This window comes from Tiliqua scincoides, chromosome 3 (assembly GCF_035046505.1).
Source record: "Tiliqua scincoides isolate rTilSci1 chromosome 3, rTilSci1.hap2, whole genome shotgun sequence".
Taxonomy (NCBI): Eukaryota; Metazoa; Chordata; class Lepidosauria; order Squamata; family Scincidae; genus Tiliqua; species Tiliqua scincoides.
The window spans coordinates 126,771,073-126,791,573 of NC_089823.1; the positions used below are offsets into that span (position 1 = coordinate 126,771,073).

Sequence of the window (20,501 nt, forward strand, 5' to 3'; positions counted from 1 at the left end):
CTGCCGTGAAGACAGATGCAAAGAACTCATTTAATTTCTCTGCCATCTCTAAGTCTCCTTTTATCTCCCCTTTCCCTCCCTCACCATCCAGAGGGCCAACTGCTTCTCTGGTGCTCCAGATATGGTGTAGCTGAGGCAGGTGCAGGCCACCCTCTGCCACTCTGTTGGGCAGCATGATGACATACAGTGCCAGATGCTCAGTAGTGTAGCTAGAGGCGTGCAAAACACTAAGTTTTGCAGGGCGCCTCACCTTGGTGTGCAAACAGCCCCTCACCCCCCTTTGGAGCCATTCTGGATGCTAAATGCAAGCTACTGCTACTGTTGGAGGATCACCAGCCCACCCAGAACCACAGGGTACAGACTCTCCATGCTGCAGTATGGATCCAGGGAGCAGTCTGGTCATAGGACATCACACACTGGGAGTTACTCAAGCAGGAGTAGCCCAGCAGTGGCCCAGCAGTGGATGGTGGAGACCTAGATGACTATCTTGCAGATGCTTGGCCTGGGGCATACAGTCATGTATGTCTGTGATACAGTCATGTAGGCTGCGATCCTCCATGGTCCTCCACTTGTTCCCCTTCTCCCTTTACCCACTGTAAATCTGTGGATTTTATGCCCTACTCCTCTCTGCTGTATAATCCCCTTTCATTTTTTTATCAACTGCCATTGTATCCTGGTGTGTGTTGGCTCAACTTTGGTCCTCTGCTTCCTACTCACTGGCACCTCACCACTTGCAGCAGGGGATCCCTAGTGGCATGAGATTCTGCCAAAAGGGGCCATCCGTCTATCACAAACTGCAGTTGGCCTACATGTGGGAGTTAAACATCAGATCACCTACTGGAGACATAGCAGTGGGGCCAGGAGAGGTTGCTGTTGTATGACATGGGTTGGAACCCTGAATCCAGGCACTGTGGCCTTGAAAATGTTGCTGATACACTGTGCTTGTTATTGCCAATAGCCCTCCCCCAAGTATTGGCCATTGTTGCACATCTGCAATGACTATTTCCCTTTATTGGACTCAGTATCCACCTCTCCTTCCCAGGTTGTCTGGTAAACTATGTTGTGGAAGGCAGTGTAGCATCAGTCTCCCCTAGCCTGAGCCCTGTGCCTGTGTTCTCCACCCTCCCCTACAGATTCCTCCCCTGAGGCCAGCTGAGGCAGGAAACAATGCAATGTATTCTGGGGTGAGGCTGGGAGGAGAAAAAACCTATACATGACCCAGATGTAGGTCTTTTAGTCCTAAAAGTAGCTGTACAGGATTGAAAATGGCACAGGTTAGCTGTGAAAAGGTCAGAACCCCAATTCTGCCCCCCCTTTTGTTTTTAAAGCCATTTAAATTCAGACCCTGGTACCTGTGGCTTCCATATCCATGGGGCTTTCTGAATGGAACCCCCACAGATACTGCAGCCTGACTGTATGCTTTAATTTTGGTAGTGGGTAGTATATACAGTAGATGGAGTATATAGATGGTTAGATCTTCTCTATAGATGGAGAATGCAGAGAAGGACACAAGACTGGGGACAGGTGTTCGTTCAATTTTTAAGCGACAAACACATAACAGAAAAGAGGTGAGTCCTGCATATAAGACAGCCTATACCTGTTTAGTCACAAGTAAGTCACAAGTAACAAAAGTAAGTCAAAAGTAATAAAAGTAAATTTTTTTCAATGGTGCTTTTCAATGGTTACTCACAAGTAACAAAAGTAAACCTTGGTCAATGGTGCTTACTCCCAGGTAAGTATGTCTAACAATGCAGCTGTAGAACCCAATCCTATGCCTGTCTACTCAGAAGTAAGTCCCATTAAAGTCAATGGGGGCTGGGGCTTACTCCCAGGCAAGTGTGGATAGGATTGCAGCCCCAGAGCCCAACTCTATAACTGTCTACTCAGAAGTAAGCCCCATTGTAGGCAATGGGGCTTACTCCCAGGCAGGTGTGGCTAGGATTGCAGCCCTAGAGCCCAAGCCTATGGGTGTCTACTCAGAAGTAAGTCCCATGCTAGCCAATGGAGCTTACTCCCAGGAAAGTGTGGCTAGCCTCATTCGCGCCGAAGCCCTGGAGCGACTGGCAAAGGGAGTCCCCAGGCCCCTTCTGCCGCTAAAGGGGCCCCGCGGGGCTCCCCGTCCCTCTGGCGCGGGCGGCTCTTTCTGCTGCGGAGGGGCGGACCCGGGCGGAGGGGGCGGGCGGGCGTGGCGCGGCCGAGCTGATAAAGGCGGGAGCGGAGAGGGCGCCGAGTGGCCTGCGCGGTGGCTTCGCGGGAGCGCTCGGAGATGAGGCGCGCCAGCCGAGACTACTCCAAGTACCTGCGAGGCGCCGAGGAGCTGGGCTCGAGCGCCGGCCACGAGTGCGCCCCGCCGCCTGCGCCGCTGCAGGCGCAAGGCGGGGCGCCGGGCCAGCCGCACTCCAGGCCCCTGCTGGCCGCGCTGGTGTTCCTGGGCTTGGGCCAGGTGGTCTGCAGCGTGGCTCTGTTCCTCTACTTCCGGACGCAGGTAGGCAGGCTCGGCGGCTGCGGGTGCTGCTCCCGCTCCCTGCAAAGGGGCATCTGGACCGGGAGGGCGCCTCCCTGAGCCATCTCTTAGGGGAGGCATCGCAGGATGCCCTTCATCTGGCGCGCAGTCCGACTTTCCGGGTGGGTGCGAGCACAGTTGTCACTCCTACAGCCCAGCCCTATGCATGTCTACTCAGAAGTCAGTCCCATTGGGTTCAGTGAGACTTACTCCCACGAAAGTATGGATCGGATAGCAGCCTGAGCCATCTTTTAAAGGACGCTCAGTAGATTAGGCGGAATTCAGTCAAGGAGAAGCTGAGGCTACAATCCTAGCCACACTTTCCTGAGAGTAAGCCCCATTGGCTATAATGGAACTTACTTCTGAGTAGACATGCATAGGATTGGGCTCTGAGGCCACAATCCTATCCACACTTTCCTGGGAGTAGCCCCCCCCTTGACTATATTGGAACTTACATCTGAGTAGACATGCATAGGATTGGACTCTTAAGCTGCAAACTTTCTTGGGAGTAACTCCCACTGAACGAAGTGGGACTTCTGAGTAGGCATGCCCAGTCTTTTGCTGTTGGGAGACTCCATTTCATTCTTGCACTTGTGCTCTCCAGTGCTCTTAGACATTGTTGCTAGTGTCTTTTGCTAGGACAGGATCAAATTTCTACATTCTGCAAGATTCCTTTTTTTCCCCCTTGAAAACCAGAATATTATTGGAGTAGTAAATGTTCTTACTGTTGAATTTGCGCACTGGAGAAGACACTCTGTTCCAGAACCACTATTCAGAGCACAATACCATAGTCTTCCGAGACTGAAGGATGCCAACTACTACAGTGGAATTTGAATTTCTGGCTTTGATTGAGTACATGATTGGTGTACATGAGTACGCCTAAGCATTAGGTTACATTTGAGTAGGTCCTGGATTTCTAAAATGGTGTGGGAGAGGGAGAAACTTTGTGGTTTAGACATGAGAAATTGCAGCTTGATGGATTGTGGCTCATACGACCTTGCGATGCACCGTGTGCATGTAAAGTACTGTGAATTGTAAACCTTGAGGACTGTATTAAAAGAGGGAGAAAAATGTGATTTGAAGGTGGAACTTTCTCTTTATAGCTGTCATTGTGAGAATGGTGCTGTTGATGAGATTTCATTCAGATTTGATAGTTGTTTAGTTGAAATGTCTGATGCTGTATGGTGGTTCTTAGCTTTCAGTTGTAAGTGGCAAGTTTAAGCTTTGGTTGCCCTTAACTTTGAAAGGATGATTCCATTCCTCAGCCTGCAAACAGTTTCCATCAAACTGGGAAACCAAAGGGGGAAGCAGAATTTACTTTAACTCTGGTCAAATTGATTAAGGCTCCTGTGGTGCCTGCAATTTGATGACTCGTCTTGCACAGTGCTCTGGGAGGTAAGTTGCTGAGAGACTTCGCAAAGTTTAGTTATAATGGGGGATGAATGTTATTCATTCATTCAATGTTACAATGTTATTGTAACTTTTGGAGAAATCTCAGGTAAGGACCTTAGTTTTGTGACAGACAGCTCATATCACACTCATGGTCTGAAATGTGATCTCATGAATACAATGGTGATCTGTTACTATTGCATGAGGATTGTGCCTATGGAAGTAGGAATCCTTATCAAGCAGCGAGAATGTGGGGTGAAGCAGAGCAAATATAGATTCACAGCTTGTTATAACTGGCAACTATTTTAATGTTACCTTTTAATTATGTTTCTCTTTGCCAAAACTTTGATTAGTTTATCTTGAAGAGGATCCCAACAGGCCACAGAAATTATGTTGTGGGGAGTCAAGTTCACCGTTACACAGTCTATATGACTAGAGAGGAGAGGATTTGAGGGGGAGAAGGCAGCAGCAGCCCACAATGCTCAGACTTTCTTCTGGTTTATGTTTAGGGGCTGAAAAGGAATTTTTATTTTCCCTTAGCATGTAGGTTGGTTGGTTCATTTGTTTTCCTTTGTTTTGATGTAGCTCTCTCAACTTTCTCAGAGGAAGTCAGAGACTGATGGTTGCTTCCTCCCCCACCAGAATGAAGCAAATTCTGGTGTTGGGTTTCACATCTTTAAAAAAAATGTTACTTGGTAGTGTAGGCAGTAATGTGTTGCAAAAGTGTCTGTGTAAGCCTTGGAGAAGAAATGCAAGGGTCAGAGTTTTTCATGATGTTAGGCAGCTTGCTTTTATATGAAGATGTAATGGCAAAGATGTCTCCCTGAAAATATTACTTTTAAAATTCAAAAGACTTGGTATTCAGTCAGCATCTGAAAACTTGGACTTTGGTCTAAGAAATCTCAAGCTCTTAAGATAGGTCAGTTTTGGAGGTGCTGTGAGAACCAATGACATGATTCAGCTAGAATTTGGTACATTTACATCTCAAGGATTTTGGTCAAAGAATGGTAAGCATATGCTCAATTTTTTTCCATTGAAATCAGTGGAGTTGAAAGGTGCTTAACTTTGGCAGGAATATACCCAATGGATCTGTCCTTTTTAAAGACACAACTGCAAACAAAGCTCTCACTGTGGATAGGTCAGTTTAATAAGCAGTACGGAGATCAACAGCATCAACATATTGTTGTCTACTGCTTTATAAATAAGAGTAATTGGATTGTCATTGAAATGTCAATGGACTTCTTTGCGTCCCCTTGGAAGCTGACAATGGCATTGTTGATAAATATGCCCACTCTGGCTCTAAAACTAGTAAAATAAAAGCTAAAATGATCCACAAGTTATTTTGATTCTTTGATTTAAAATTAAGTGTAATTGTCTGGGTATGACATCATTTCAGATAATGTAATTGCATTGAAAAAGTTAGATGACAGTATCATACTTTTTACAGTTCACGTTTGTGGCTGTATTCTTTTGTGCTTTCAGTGATTGCATGCATGTCAGGTTTGTGGTATAGTTTCCTCAAGTGTGCATGACTTATGCTAAGCACATGTAGTTCTTAATGCTGCTAGAATGTGTTTTTAAGATTATAATCCTAGGCAGACTTACTTCTAAATAGCACACATAGGATTGCACTAACAATCTTTAAAACCCACTTTCATCTTTTGCACCTGTATCGCATATCACCCACATACCAGGTGGGTGTAGTGTAGGGCAGTGGTTCTCAAACTCTCAGGGAGAGTTTGAGAGCCACTAAGTCTTTACCTCAGAAGGCAGGGGGGCAGGGGAAAGCAGAGATGCGATGCCCAGCATTGCGCCTCTAATTGGGGTGCAGGGATGTGCTGCCACTCACTGCCACCTGCAGCAGCCTCCTGGGGGCCAGGGTAATCCAGTGCCAGCCTCAGCAGGGCACCCCATGCAGCTCAGACCCCTCCAGAAGGCGATTGCGACCACTTCCTGTTTCTCAATCGCAAAACCAGAAGTGGCCATGACCACTCTGCGCTGCGTGGGGAGCTCTGCTGAGACTGGCGCCAGGCTCCCCTGACCCCCAGGACGCTGCTGCAAGCGGCAGTGAGTGACTGTGCACCCCTGCGCCCAGATCAGAGGCATGATGCTAGGCATCGCATCTCTACCTTCCCCTCCTCCCCGCCCCTTAAGGGAAAACAGCACAGGGCTCTCAGGTGCCCCAGTTTGAAAACCACAGGTGTAGGGAATCAAGAATGAGTTGTGAATTGGGTGTTTACCAGTTTGAACCCTGCCTGTGTCATGAATTCACTAGGTCAGTGGTTCTCACACTGGGACCAACTTTTAGAATGAGAATCTGTTAGGACCCATTGGAAGTGTTGTTATAACCGGAAGTGACATCACCAAGCAGGAAAATTATAACAATCCTAGGCTGTAATCCTACCCACGCATATCCAGGACTAAGTCCCATTGACTATCATTGTTCAAAGAATATACATAGTAGCTTGTTAAAAGTAGAGGTCTGTAACATTTCCCCAAATGCAGTCACATACCATGTCACATCAAGTCTAATATATTAAAAATAAATGAATGGGGGCCCCCTGAAATGGGATTGCAACCCATGTAGTGGGTCCCAACTCATAGTTTGAGAAACACTGCACTAGGTGACTTTAGGTAAGTCTCTCTGTCTCAGCTTTGGCTGCAGTATGGTGATAATATTAACCTACAGAGTTGTAAGAATTACATAAAGATAATAAAACATGTGAAGCATTTTGCATACTCAAAGCATTAAACAAATGCTAAGTACATTGCAATAATTATGATGCATATTAGTTTAGAATGTTTCAGAATCATATTCTTTGTTTTCAAAATGTCAAGAGGTTATAACTTCTTGTGAAGTTTACACATTGTATGAAAGCTGCCTGGAAATGTTCATGCTACTGGTTGTAGCCAGTATCTGGTATGTACTTTGTAACAGTTTATAATAATGTTAGGTTACTGTTTAGAAGTAATGTTCATCTATGTATTGCTGTAATGCAAAATAATTTGCATATGTGATTGGGCCATAGAGATCTAACAATACGAATGGAACTTAGATATTGCCCTAAATCAGTGGTTCTCGAACTTTTCTGGCCCGCAGCTCCCCTGATCCTTGTGGCCATTGGCTGCGGCTTCCCATTACAACACCTCATCTTACTTACCCCCCCCAATGGGGATGAAGGTGTTATAATTATACACTAGAAACAAAAAAACAGCTGCCAGCACTCTGAGGCTGCAATCCTAACCACACTTACCTGAGAGTAAGCCCCACTGAACAAAATAGGACTTACTTCCGAGTAGACCTGGTTAGGATTGTGCCCTGAGTTTGTTAGCAGCACACCTGGAGGGTTTTGGAACCGGAGGGAGAGAAGTGATGAATTTGCTGGGGGAAGGGAAGACTTTGTTTTGGGTATATCTGCTAATTGCAAACTGATGTGACACTGAGATCCAGAGACTGGCTGCAATCCTAACCTCACTTTCCTGGGAGTAAGTCCCATTGAACACAATAGACCTAGCTAGGATTGTGCCTTTTGTCTTGCAATAGCAGCCAACATGGGAAGTACCCCCCCCCCCCAAAGGAGGCAGGAGGAAAAAGGGGATGGCTGAAAAGGAATGGGTATTTTTATTTTTTAGTCAATTTTTGGAGACAAAGCCATCAAGAGTGGGTTTTTTTTTCTTTTTTGAAGGGGGAGGAAAAAGAGAAAGGTGAGGATCCTTGGTTAAGCTGACACAGACCCCATGCCTATGTAGGTCTACTCAGAAGTAAGTCACATTTGAGTCAATGGGGCTTACTCCCAGGAAAGTGTGGACAGGATTGCAGCCACACAGAGCAAGATTAAAACTCACCCTCAATGTAGATGGGGGCATGCTCACACACATACAACCCAGCAGATGCAGCTGCCACCCCTGTTCCCCCCAGGCAAAATGGAGGAATGCAGGCTGGGGCATTTGGACCCCCCCTTCCCAAGCGGAGGAAAGGGCTATGCTGCCTGTACATACTCTTCCAGTTTGAAGCCTGCAAGGAGCACACCCTGTGCTGATGAGATGCGGCACTTCCTCGGCTGCCCAGCCAGCCTTCTCTTCCACCTTCCTCCACCATGTTTCACACACCCTCCCCATCTTACGATGCCCCACCCACCTCCTTCACAGCTGCAGCAAGGCAGCACGTTCAGTGAAGCTACCTCTCCCCCCCAGGTGCTTCACAATGCCCCTGGAGGCTAGCCACACCTCCCTAGGGAACTGGGACACACAGATTGAATACTTGAGCCCTAAATGCAGCTGAGTAGGCATGCATTTTCAGCTGCTGTTCATTTGATGTAGAGCAGCAGTTCCCAAACTCCTGTAAGGGAGTTGGGACTGCTCTAAGTCATGGTGGGGGCGGAGCAGGGGCTTCGTTTGGCAATCAGAGTGCACTTCCAGAGTGTGCCCTAATTGCCAAATGAGCATCAGAGGGACCTGCAAGCCTCCTGAACTATCCCTCAGGTTAGTGCGACCTTCCAGGTAAAGGGGAAAGCCCTTTGGTTTCCACAGTGCCATGATTGCTGTGGTGCTGTTGGGACTCATATTACTGGGCCACTCCCTTTAAGGGGGAATGGCCCAGTTTTTGTTTCCTGTGGTGGGTCGTGACCCACACTTTGTGAACCAGTGATGTTGAGTAATCAAGTGGTTGTACATGCGTGTATGACTCAGCCCCAGTTTGAAAATAAATGTGGCTAAGGCACATTTCTGACCACTGATATCTAGGTTGTTCATCTGTAATCTGTGTACTTCACAATGTACTATTTTCTTAGCAGTAGGGGATTTCCCAGGATGGTATTATGGACCATCTAGTGCAGGGGTGCCCAAACCCCGACCCGGGGGCCACTTGCCGCCCTCAGGGACTCACAGTCTGACCTGCTGGGAGCCCCCAGTCTCCAGTGAGCATCTGGCCCTCTGAAGACTTGCTGGAGCCCATGCTGGCCTGACACAATTGTGTGTGAAGATGACTGTTTGAGCTCTTGCATGAGCTGTAGGACAAGTGTTCCCTCCACTGCTTGCTGTTTCACATCTGTGATGCAGCAATGGCAGTAAAGGAAAGGCTAGCCTTGCTTTGTGCAAGGACTTTTATAGGCCTTGAGCTATTGCAAGACCTCCATTCATTCATACAAGTTCCATCTCTAATATATTCATTTATGTAAATTTATTAACATTTGAAATGTAAATTAATTCGGCCCCCAACACAGTGTCAGAGAGATGATGTGGCCCTCCTGCCAAAAGGTTTGGACACCCCTGATCTAGTGGATGGTCAGCTGTATTTATGTGATCAGAGTCATTAAGATGTCTTAATGGCTAAGACTGCATTCCTTTGCACACCTGGGAGTAAATCTTTTAAACTCAGCAGAACTTAGTTTCAGGTAAACATCACCCATGCTAGGGGAGCTGTCAAGGTTTGGCCAGGCTGGGCCAAAAGCCCATCAGAGTACCCTTCTGGCCAGGCCAATTTTCAGTACCAGTGGCAGAAGCAGAGTCCAGTGTAAGATCAGAGGTCTGGTGAGGGACACCAAGTGCAGCAGACTTTGTCCTAGGGCCCCCAACAGCCTGGCACCAACTTTAAGTGATAGCTAAATGAAACCTCTGGGTTCAGAGGTGCTGTACCTCTGTTTCCCAGTTGCTGGAAGATAAAGAAGGAGGTAAATCAGTTGCTTGTGAACTTCCCAGAAGCGTCCATCTGGTCTCTGTGGGAAACAGGATGCTGGACTAGATGTATCCTTGGTGTGATCAAGTGGTGCTGCATTTGTCATGACTTCAAGTGTTTCTTCATACATTGTGGCTTCTGATCACATAACATTTAAACCACTGGATGTGCAATTACACCAGTGTAATTCAGTGCTTTCAGTGAAAATACCAAAGTACTTATCTAACTGCTAGTCAGTCAAACCAATATGTTCCACTTAGGGGAATTGCAAAGAAAAGAAACTGAACCTCTGTGTTGAAGGCAGTTCACTTGGGTAAGATACTATGAATCGTTTTGGACATCTCAAGTACAGAACCTCCAACAAACTTTGTTTACTTAAATTTGCTTACATTTCTGTCTTTTTCTTCAGGTTGTTTGTCTCAGCTAACAGGTAATGCAGACAAAACTAGTAAAGCTCATTGTTGAACACTTCATGTGGCACATTTGATTTATTCCTCTAATTATTGTATCTTCATGTTGAAATCTTATCAATTAAAAAAATTGCTCTCAAGAATTGCTGTCTAACTTTGAAAAAGTTAGAGCCAATTCACCAGGAGTTGAACCATTCCAATTTAGGATCAGTTCTCACACATTTAGCACTGGGACCCCCTTTTTAGAATGAGAATTTGTCAGGACCCACTGGAAGTGATGTCATGACCAGAAGTGACATCATCAAGCATGAAAATTTTTAACAATCCTAGGCCCACACTTGCTCAGGAGTAAGTCCCATTTACTATCATTGTTAAAAGAATATAAATAGTAGCTTGTTAAAAGTACAGGTCTGTAACATTTCCGCAAATGCAGTCACACGTCATGGTAGCATCTAGTCCAGGGGTCGGCAACCTTAAACATTCAAAGAGCCATTTGGACCCGAAAAGAAAACCTCGGGAGCCACAAAACTCTTTTGACATCTAAAATGAAGATAACACTGCATATATAGTTTTTTTTTACCTTTATGCTATGTATAAAAAAAACTATAGTGTGTTGCATTTTTGAAATGAATGAACTGCTACAGAGAAAACAATATGTAACATATTTTAATGTTACAAGATCACCATAATCTTAAATTTAGAATTACATATAAAAAACGAAAGAGCTAAAATAAAATACATTTAAATTAAATACTAATTTATTTTCCCAGGGCCTGCCCTAGCCAATTTGGTGCTATAGGCAAGACTTGGGCTGGTGCCCTCCCTAGCAGAAAATCCTGACCAACAGTAAATAGTCATCTTTGTGTCTTTTCCGCAGTAATGTAAAAGAGGTACAATGAAATACAAAAGTCTAATGACTAGTATTTCTCAATACAATAAAGAGATTTATAGTTATTACTCCCCCTTGTATATCCCAATTTATAATGCACTCCCCTCTTGTATATGCAACTTTTATAATGCGCTCCCCTCTTACAGGTCCCATTTTTATAATGTAGCCCCTTCTTGTAGGTCCCTTGTAGGTGCTGGGGCACCTTCTTTATGAGGAAAGGCTACGTTTGGGCCTCTTCAGCCTAGAAAAGAGACGCCTGAGGGGGGACATGATTGAGACATACAAAATTATGCAGGGGATGGACAGAGTGGATAGAGAGATGCTGTTTACACTCTCACATAACACCAGAACCAGGGGACATCCTCTCCCTGTCTACTCAGAAGTCAGCCCCAGTAGAGTCAACGGGGCTTCCTCCCAGGGAAGTGTGGACAGGAGTGCAGCTCAGCTCGCTCCTTCCTGCCCATCGCCTCAGCAGCGCTGCCTCTTCCGCGCTTCTGCCTCTACCGTTCATCCCCCTGCCCGCTGCAGGGCGAAGGAAGGAAAAGCGCAGGGAAGAGGTGCCCGGCTGCCCCCCCACACCTGCTCGCACTGGGGCACCTGCGGGCACCTGCTCGCAGTGGGGCACGGGCACGGAGAGCAGGTCCAGGAGAGCGCCGCTGCCCCTGCCTGCCTGCCGAGGAAGGAGCTGCTGTGCGTGCAGGGGGCCGCTTTGCAGGGAAGGAGCTTGCAGGGAAGGAGCTGCAGCTTTGCAGGGAGGAGCGGGACGCCCCGCACTCACCAGCAGCCAGCTCCCGAAGCACACCGCGCCGGAGTGAGGTGCTCTCAGGGCTGTGCTGGCTGGGCGGCGGCCGAGGGGAAGGTGCCCCGCTTCCAGCCCCCACTGGGGAGCCGCATCAGAGGCCTGAAAGAGCCGCATGTGGCTCCAAAAACACAGGTTGCCGACCCCAGATCTAGTCTAATATATTAAAAATAAAAAATTGAAATGAGTGGGATCCCACCTGAAATTGGCTCACAACCCACCTAGTGGGTCCTGACCCACAGTTTGAGAAATACTAAGCAAAGCACTGATTTGTTCCAGTTCAGGTGTAAACATTTTAAAAAATCAATATCTGGTTCTGAACTACTTCTGATCAAGTTCATATACAGGTGTGCGTCACTTAACATTATGCAATTAGGTTGTTGGCAGCCCAATCCTATCCATGCTTTCCTGGGAGTAAGTTCCATTGACTCAATGGGACTTACTTCTGAGGAGACATGCATAGGATTGGACTGTAAGTGAACATTCAGCACAATCTAATGACTTTATTGTGTAAATAAACACTTCCTGCCAGATACTAGCTGGCTGCATAGGCTACTGGAGATAGATTGCCTCTTCTTTGCTTTAAGAATCTCTTTGTTGTGCAGGCTGTGGGAGACCTGACAGCCTCATTCATTGTTTTGCTTTGACCACTGTCATATATGCGGTCTGTTGTTAAGCTATGCACAACTGTAGTTCACATGCAAACCTGCAAGTAACCCATTGTTGCTTGACATACCCAGGCTTTGCAGTCCAGGCATATAAGCTCATTGAGTGGCTTGTAGGCTGCATTTGGCTTAGAAGTTTACAAGCTATGCAGTATTAATATCAAATTATTGCAATGTAACCTGTATAAAATAAGTACAGTGATATTTCTCTCAATATTTACTTGAGAGAAATTATATTTTTTCAATATAATTTTTGTGTACACTCATACCACATTCTCCAGAACTCTTTCAATCACATTTGTTCACTGAGAGAAGAGAATGAATTTCTTTTCTGCTTTGATTTGCATAGTAGAAACAGAAATCCCACTTTCAGTTCATTTCAGATGTGTTTTTTTATCCTCTCTCAGCAACAATGAACAGCACACTGCATTATTGTATGTAAATCTATTACATGCAGAATACTGTGAGCCGTTCACCCAATCTAATTAAAAGAGGGAACTGAAAAAGGAACAGAAAGGTAACTGACATGTTCAGAGGCTTGGTGGATCTTTCTGTGCAGAATTTTTTTAGTTTGGAAAACTACTAATACATGGAGACATAATAGAAGTGGATAAAATAATAGGTGGTTAGGAAGAGCAAGTATTTTGTTTTGTTTCCCTATCAGTATTAGAAGTCCTGGGTTGCAATCCTTTACACACTTACGTACCTGGGAGTATGTCCTATTGAACTCAATAGGGCATCACTCTAGTAGTCAGGCATCTGTTTGTACTGCCAGGCACCCATGATGTTCAGGGCTTAGCAAAAGGAAGCTCTTCTTCATGAAATTCTTAAATTATGGGTGCAAAAGATGAGCGCTTGCTTAGTTAGCTAAATGGAAGCTGCATGCTCGGAGCTGGTACCCAGGTATGTACTGCCTCGGATTGTAGAGATGCTATTTAACTATTATTACTAATGGCATGCAGTACACTATCCTGAATATATCTAGCCATTTTTTAACTGGATCAAATGAGGAGTGGCTATCTGCTTCCTCCCTCCCTCAGATAATCCCTCCTTTATCCAGATACTTCTGACTAAAACAATCAGTCCAGATATTGCTTAGAGGTGGTGGTGGAATGTTGCTGCTAGCAACATTTGTATGTTTTTTGCTCTCTGCTGGGCTGGGCATGGCCAAGAGAGAGGTGAGTGAGCCTCCTGGCAGCAGCTGCCACCACATCTGTGCTAGGTTGGGCACTTGCTCTCTCTCTCTCTTGCCCAGGTCCAGCAGCTGCTTCCTCAGCATTTGCTTCCTCCTCCTCCTCTTTCTGCTTTTCCAGGAAATAAATGGATGGGAGGCAAAGCTAGGATGATGCTCTAGGCCACAGCCTTGACTATCCTCCATGCACTTCCTTTTCATTCTTTTCCCAGGCTGTTTGAATTGGTAAGTGGGAAGGAAAGAAGGTGAGAAGGAAGGTGTGTGGCAGCAGGGGGAAGGGACGAAGGGATGAGAAGAAAAAGGAAGGGAGTGGAAGGTGGCTAACGTGCAAAACAAGAGGAGTGGCAAAGGGGGCATCCTACTTCAGATGTGGGGGAAGCTCAAGCTGCCACTGCCTTCACCTTTTCATCCATCTTTCTCTGTCTTCCCTCATTGTGTTGTGAAGTCTCTGCCTGCATCTAAGGTGGAATATATTCCTTCATTTCTGATTATCTTTAATTCATTCACTTGTTTTGAAACAGCACATTTACGGTATATTTAGGGCTTCAGTTATAGCTTGTCGTTTAAAAACTTCTCTGAATTATTTTTTGGTTTAGGTTCAGTTTGACTTTCCTGCTGTTAGCAGGAAAAGCTCTTAGTTGATCACTTAGTTGGATGGCAGTTTTACGGAAATGTAAAGATGCTGTGAATATTCCAGTGGCTCTTTTAATGTCAGTAGGAGTGTATAGCTTTCTTGTCCTCATTTCAGCACATAGTTTATGGTGCCACTAAACTGTTGCCCATTATCTTTACCTCCTTATTCTGCTGAAAAGATGGGTATAAAGGGGACATTGTGTTATTGATATTGTTCCTTTATTTAAGAAAGCAGCTGTAAAATATTTTGAGGAAAACGGCTACTGAATTGGCTTGATTATTTTTAACACTGCAGTTTTAATATGATCTTACATTTGCTGTCTGAATTTCAGCACTTTGTGTAAATAGCTTCTGCATACTTTGTCCTAGCCGCATATTCTGATCCATGCAAACGTAATACTGTATCTTGCATCACTTTGGAAAGATGATTGTGTTCATTGGCAGTGCTTGTGCCTAACAGGTTCATGTTTTTGTGAAGATAGATGGGCTATGCATTTTGAGACAGTTCACACACTAGGAAGATATATCGTATTCCATGCACATGGAAAAATGTATAATAACGCTAGAAAAAACATAAACTTGTAGTTTAAAGAAGTGTCGGGCTCCTTTCACAAATTCACTTATGCACCAAAAAGCATGAAGGTGCCTCTGCCTTCATATCTGTGCCATGTAAACAGTGAACACATTCTACAAGTCTCATATGTTGTGCTGACATCTTAGTTCCAGGACAGCATTTGCACCCTGTTCCCCTGCTTCCCCAATATGCTCTAATTTGAGAAAATGGCACATGTAGGGGGAACATGGCTGATAAATGAAGGATGTGTGGAGAGAGGGAGAAGACAAAGGCAGATGGGCTTTGGAGCAAGTGACTGTGTTTTCATGAGATGGCACACATAAGTCATCGGGATAAGGAAGTTGTAAGATCTGACAACAACAGACTTGCTGTGCATAACACTGGCCCCTACCATTTAAAAATAAATTAATTCAGAAGTTCCCAAAGCACTTGCATGACCCAACACTTCAACTGCAGCAGGACCTGAGCCCGCCATGACCGGGAAGCTGCAGGGCAGTATGGGGCGTGACCCAGAAGCCGTTTCCAGTTGTGCTGATCTGTAGTCCATGGATTGTGGGTTAGCGTGACTGGAAATGGCTTTGGGGTCATGGCAGGGCCATGACCGACAGTTTGGGAAATGCTGTATTAAATAGAATTTACAAGCAGAGCACGTATAATATTATGAAAATGCTTGAATAATTTCTTTCTTGGGTTTACTTTTGCTTAAAGTTACCATGATTGGTTTTGAAGATATAGTTTGCAAGACCTTGGTTGTGAAACTTTAAAGTGATTGTGAACTTTAAAAAAGGCATATATTTTGTTTAAAAATGTGAAGGCTTTTGCTCTGCAATTTAAGATAAGCTGTGCTTTTGCAAGAAGTAATTGTCAGGATTTAAACTTTAAAAGTATGTATTGTATTCAAGGTTGATATTGTATCAACCCTTGGGGGTCACAATCCCCAAGTTTGGAGCCAACGTTGTAACAGTAAAAAGTTTGTACTTTCTCATTTACTATGCTATTGTGACCAATCAGGCTCTGTTCTGTGAACCCATGCTTTACTTTGACTACTTCTTTCAGAAAGACGTCAAGGGAGGGATATATCTAGATAGGAGTTCAACAGGTGATGTTTTTTCAGTCACTTGCTACAGATATACTTGATAAATGTCAGAGTGCATTTCTCCAAATGCTATAGTAAATGGTAAATAGTAAAACCATAATAAATGTTCAGGCAACAACTCTAGGAGTAGCATTCGCAGTCAGCAGCATCCACTTGCCAGAAATGAATTGCCAAGAGAATGTGTGAAGGATGGGGTGGGACACAGTCTCCACCAACCCTTCAAAGTGCTTTTTCGGGATTCTCAGAAATCTTCACAGTTGTTGGGACAGCCTTGCACTGGCAGGCCACAGATCTGACATGCTAATACAAGTGTGCAACACTTTGTGATTTTCCAGCTTATGCCGGGATTGCATAACGGATGACCACATGTGGTCGTGTGATCGTCAGGGGCACACACCCCAACCCTCTGAAATGTCTGAGCCTCCCAGAGGCAGCACACATCTGCATGCTACCTCTGCAAGGCTCAGACTGAGGGAAATTGCATCACTCATGTGAAATCTCCTCTGTGAAACCAGAAGTTGCACGAGAGATGCAATTTCCCTCAATCTGAACTCCGCAGAGGCAGTGAGCTGACACGTACTGCCTCTGGGAAACTCAAGACCACCCTCTGGAAGGGAGGGGAGGGGAGTGGAGCAGAGCATCCCCTTCCCTGTGGAGGGACCAGATTGAGTCAAGCACTGCTTGACAACAGGGATCGTGGCCCCGATCCCTGTCGTTAAGTGGCGCATGACTGTACATACACAAGATGCACACTTATTAGATCTTTTATGTTATGAATGTACCATTGTGATGCCTAGATATATAATATTCACAGTGCTTACAACAGCTATGCTGGAGACAAGCTTTCACTGTTGCCAAATTCTTTAACTGATGGAACTGTTGCACTGTTGTGACATATTCATTTATGTAAACTTATGTAAATTAATTCTTTTTTCCCCCGGCCCCCAACACAGTGTCAGAGCGACGATGTGGCCCTCCTGCCAAAAACTTTGGACACCCCTGTTATAGATGACTTTGTCCTTGAATAACTCTCTTCCTACCTGTCTAATTTGTATGTGAATATTGCAGCAGGGATGTTCTTCCTCTTTCCTTCTCTATTCCAGGGTTCATGGCTCTGTTCCAGCCTCCCTGCTACTCTCCCTCTGTCTGCTGTCCCTCACTGATCTCCTCAAATCCCATGGCTTTCAGTACCATCTGTATGCTACTGATAGACACCTCTCTACTCCAGCACTTTCTCCCTCCATCTAGCCTTAGTAGTCTGACATGTGAGCTTGGATCCTTCATAATTGTTTCCATGTCCAAAATGCTTATCTTTTTTCCACAAGCCTGCTTCCCCTCACACCCCTTATGTATTGACAGTGTCACCATCCATTCATTGGAAGTTGCTTGAAGCTTTCCTTTGATCTTTGACTCCTCTTTTTCTCTTTCATTCCCTTTATTACCTTAGATACTCTGTATAGGGTGAGAAATTTCTGCCAATAAATCAAGCTTAGATCATTTCCTCACCTTATCTTTGAGATCACTCAGGGGTCAGGCAACTCTAGCCCAGAGAAGCAAGAGGACAATGCAGAGATAATTAGAGGGCTATTTGTCTCCTAAGCAGTGAGGCTAGAAGCTGCAGTCAGAGTTAACCTTTTATTCTCCTCTTGAGAAAAAACGTAACTCAGAACTGAAGGCTTCAATTGAAATCAAGTAAGCCTCATTCTCTTTAGCAGACTTTCTGCAGCCTCATTTCACTTTGCAAATGTTTGACAGATGTCTGGCTTTTTAAAAACCAGGATGTAATCCTCATTTCTATCTGAAACAAAGTCCCAGGCTACAATTCAGTGCACTATTACTTAAGAATAACACCCATGGGAAGCAATGGGTCTACTTCTGAATAAATAGGGTTGCAACTATGTGTAGCTGCACTTGCTCACAGTCATTCCTTGTTGCTTGTCTCTCCGCTGTGAATTAAATTGCACACTCCCAGTTATGTGTTGTATATGTTGAGCCTCTGGGTTAACACACCAGACAGCTCAAAGAAGGACTTGGTTAATGGTTCTACTGGTATGTTGTTTACAGTGCACTTACTTTGATAGTGCTTACACAAAGGTTGTGAAGACCAGAATTAAAAAAGTTAATGAATAAAAATGTATCATAAGATATTTTACTATATTTTTAATAGATTAGAGATTGTATTGTTCTTAGGTAACAATTACAGGTAGGTTATTTTTCAGGATCTGGATGTGGGCAAAATCAGACAGAACTATAGTCAGACACCTGTCTAAGTTTAAGCCCCTGACTTATCTGAGGGTCATAGAAAATTTCATGATATTTGGCGCAAAATCTGCCCTCAACATCTGTGAGATCGACTTATAGGCAAGTATAGTTTGTTGCCAGGTCATGCCACATTTTCCTTTATGATATTGCAAGACTATTACAACAATACTAGTTCATACCCTTGTCAGTTGCTTGCTCTGACCCATTGCAGCCTCCTCCTCTGTGGTCTTTCCTCCCCACTCATCTCTGCCTTTTCAGCTCCATCCGGCACTTTCCTGCTCAAACAATCTACACCTCTCATCACTCTAGTCCAGGGGTGTCCAAAGTTTTTGGCAGGAGGGCCACATCATCTCTCTGACACTGTGTCAGAATTAAAAGAATTAATTTACATTTAAAATTTAAATAAATTTACATAAGTTTACATAAATGAATATATTAAAGATGGACTTATATGAATGAATGAAGGTCTTTCAATAGCTCAAGGCCTATAAAAGGCCTTGCACAAAGCAAGGCTGGCCTTTCCTTTTCTGCCACTACAGTATCACAGATGTGAAACAACAAGCAGTGGAGGGAGCCCACATCCACAACTCATGTGAGAGGTTAAACAGTCACCCTCACGCTGACAGCAGTTGCGTTGGGCCAGTGTGGGCTCCAACAAATCTCCGGAGGGCCAGAGGCTCATTGGAGACAGGGGGGCTTCCCGAGGGCTGAATTGAGGGGCCTTGAGGGCCGCAAGTGGCCCTAGGGCCGGGGTTTGGGCACCCCAGCTCTAGTCCATGTTGTCCTCCCTCCTACATTTCTTCACTAGCTTCCTATCTGATCCTGGATCCAGCCTGAGCTGCCTAGAAAGGCTTCCATGTCCTTGCCTCTTTCTGTCTCCTCGATCTTAAAGCCTCCTACACACTTGCCCATGAACTTTGCTTCTCCATATTCATCACCTTCAACCAGCAGAAAGTAAAATGATTCTGCCATTTCTCCCTTGCTGCCCCTTATGTTCAGAACTCCTCCTGAAACACCAGAGTGATGCTTCCTCTTGCTTCTTCAAATTCCTTTTTAAAACCACCTTGTCTCTGAAGCCTTTGGCACCACACCTTCATCCCCATTGAAACTAACTTCAAGTACTGTGCAAGTGATACAGTTGTGTGTTCTTCCCCTCCTTATCCCTACCTCCAATTTCCTTCCCTTTCTGTGTTATTTTATTGGTGTCTAATTTTTCTTGGGCAGAGTTCAGTCCTCTGTTTAGTTTACAGGAATTGCTGCAAAATGTTTTAAAAGCCACAGTGTATATGTTCTTGGATATACACAAAGGATATCCCTATGATTGTGGCCAATACCATCCACCTTATGCCTTTGTGGCATTTGAATGTACCTTCTTGCTCAAGCCCATGCTGTTCTCTTCTGCTATTCCTACCTGAGCTGTTCAAATTTAACAAATATTGTTTCCTTCTGATCAGTAGAATTGAATTCAATGAAGCTGGTTGCCCTTCTTTCAGTTTGTCCAATCATCAGTTTGTGGGGGATAATATGGTGATCTGAGTTTAGAATGTAACAGCTCTTTGTCTTCTATTGGAGGAGGTGGAAATTTCACAATACAGTGAGATAGGAATTTTCTTTGTATGGCAACATCACCCCCCCTTCCCCCCAAAGCACATGAAATGGCAACTTGTAAGCAGAGTTCAAGATGTAGTTTTGATTTAGGTTTTAGAGGATGCAGGTTTTAGATCTAGGTTTTAGAGATGCAGTGTCCAGAGCTTATTTGTGGCCCACTGATGTTTGTAGGAAAAAAAGCAAAAATATGTCAGTTGTAACACTGGCATCTGGATGGAAAGGGGGAATTGAACCCTCTGCCTTTCTATGCATTTTGCTCCCAAAATGCCCTTCTGTTTTTATTCCGATGATAGTTCTAATTGTAAACCCTCATTTGGGAACAAAACTCTGCTTGGGTATAGATCATGAATTAAAAAGCATTTGCAAGGGGAAGCTTCCTTCCTTCCGCTCTCTATACTTGTTAATGCTTTCATTTCCCCCCACTCATCCAAATTTGGTAGCAGATCCTATTTTTTAGACATGGTCCGCTGCCATCCCATAAAGTTGCCCATTAGTCTTTGTTTCAGTTTGTTGCTGCTGCGGCTAATTCAAAAGTCCTCAGCAGCCTGCACATTCATAATTACAAAAAAGTGTTGAATCAACTTTTTGTGGTTTTACAAATATGGATCCCAAAGAAATGTATTGTTGAAGCCCACATTTCTCATTGGTTTAACAATTAACACCGAGCTAGAGCTCAAGCTCAGAATTCCTCTTTTATGGGTCATTTTGTATTCTAAGGACTTGGTTGATGGTAATCTAACCACATGTGAAACCATAAGAAAAGTGAAAGGTGTATGTAGCTGTCTGAAACAGGAAATAGCATTACCC

General features: G+C 44.6%; 1 protein-coding gene across 1 annotated transcript in view; it reads left to right on the forward strand.

The window, feature by feature from the left end:
* The first annotated feature begins 2,266 nt into the window (after positions 1-2,266).
* The window catches only part of TNFSF11 (TNF superfamily member 11), a 32,206-nt gene continuing 13,971 nt past the window's right edge, over positions 2,267-20,501 (forward strand). Inside the window, exon 1 of the mRNA XM_066621364.1 lies at positions 2,267-2,485. Within this exon, the coding sequence (XP_066477461.1) occupies positions 2,267-2,485 (219 nt within the window). The remainder of the gene's footprint in view (positions 2,486-20,501) is intronic.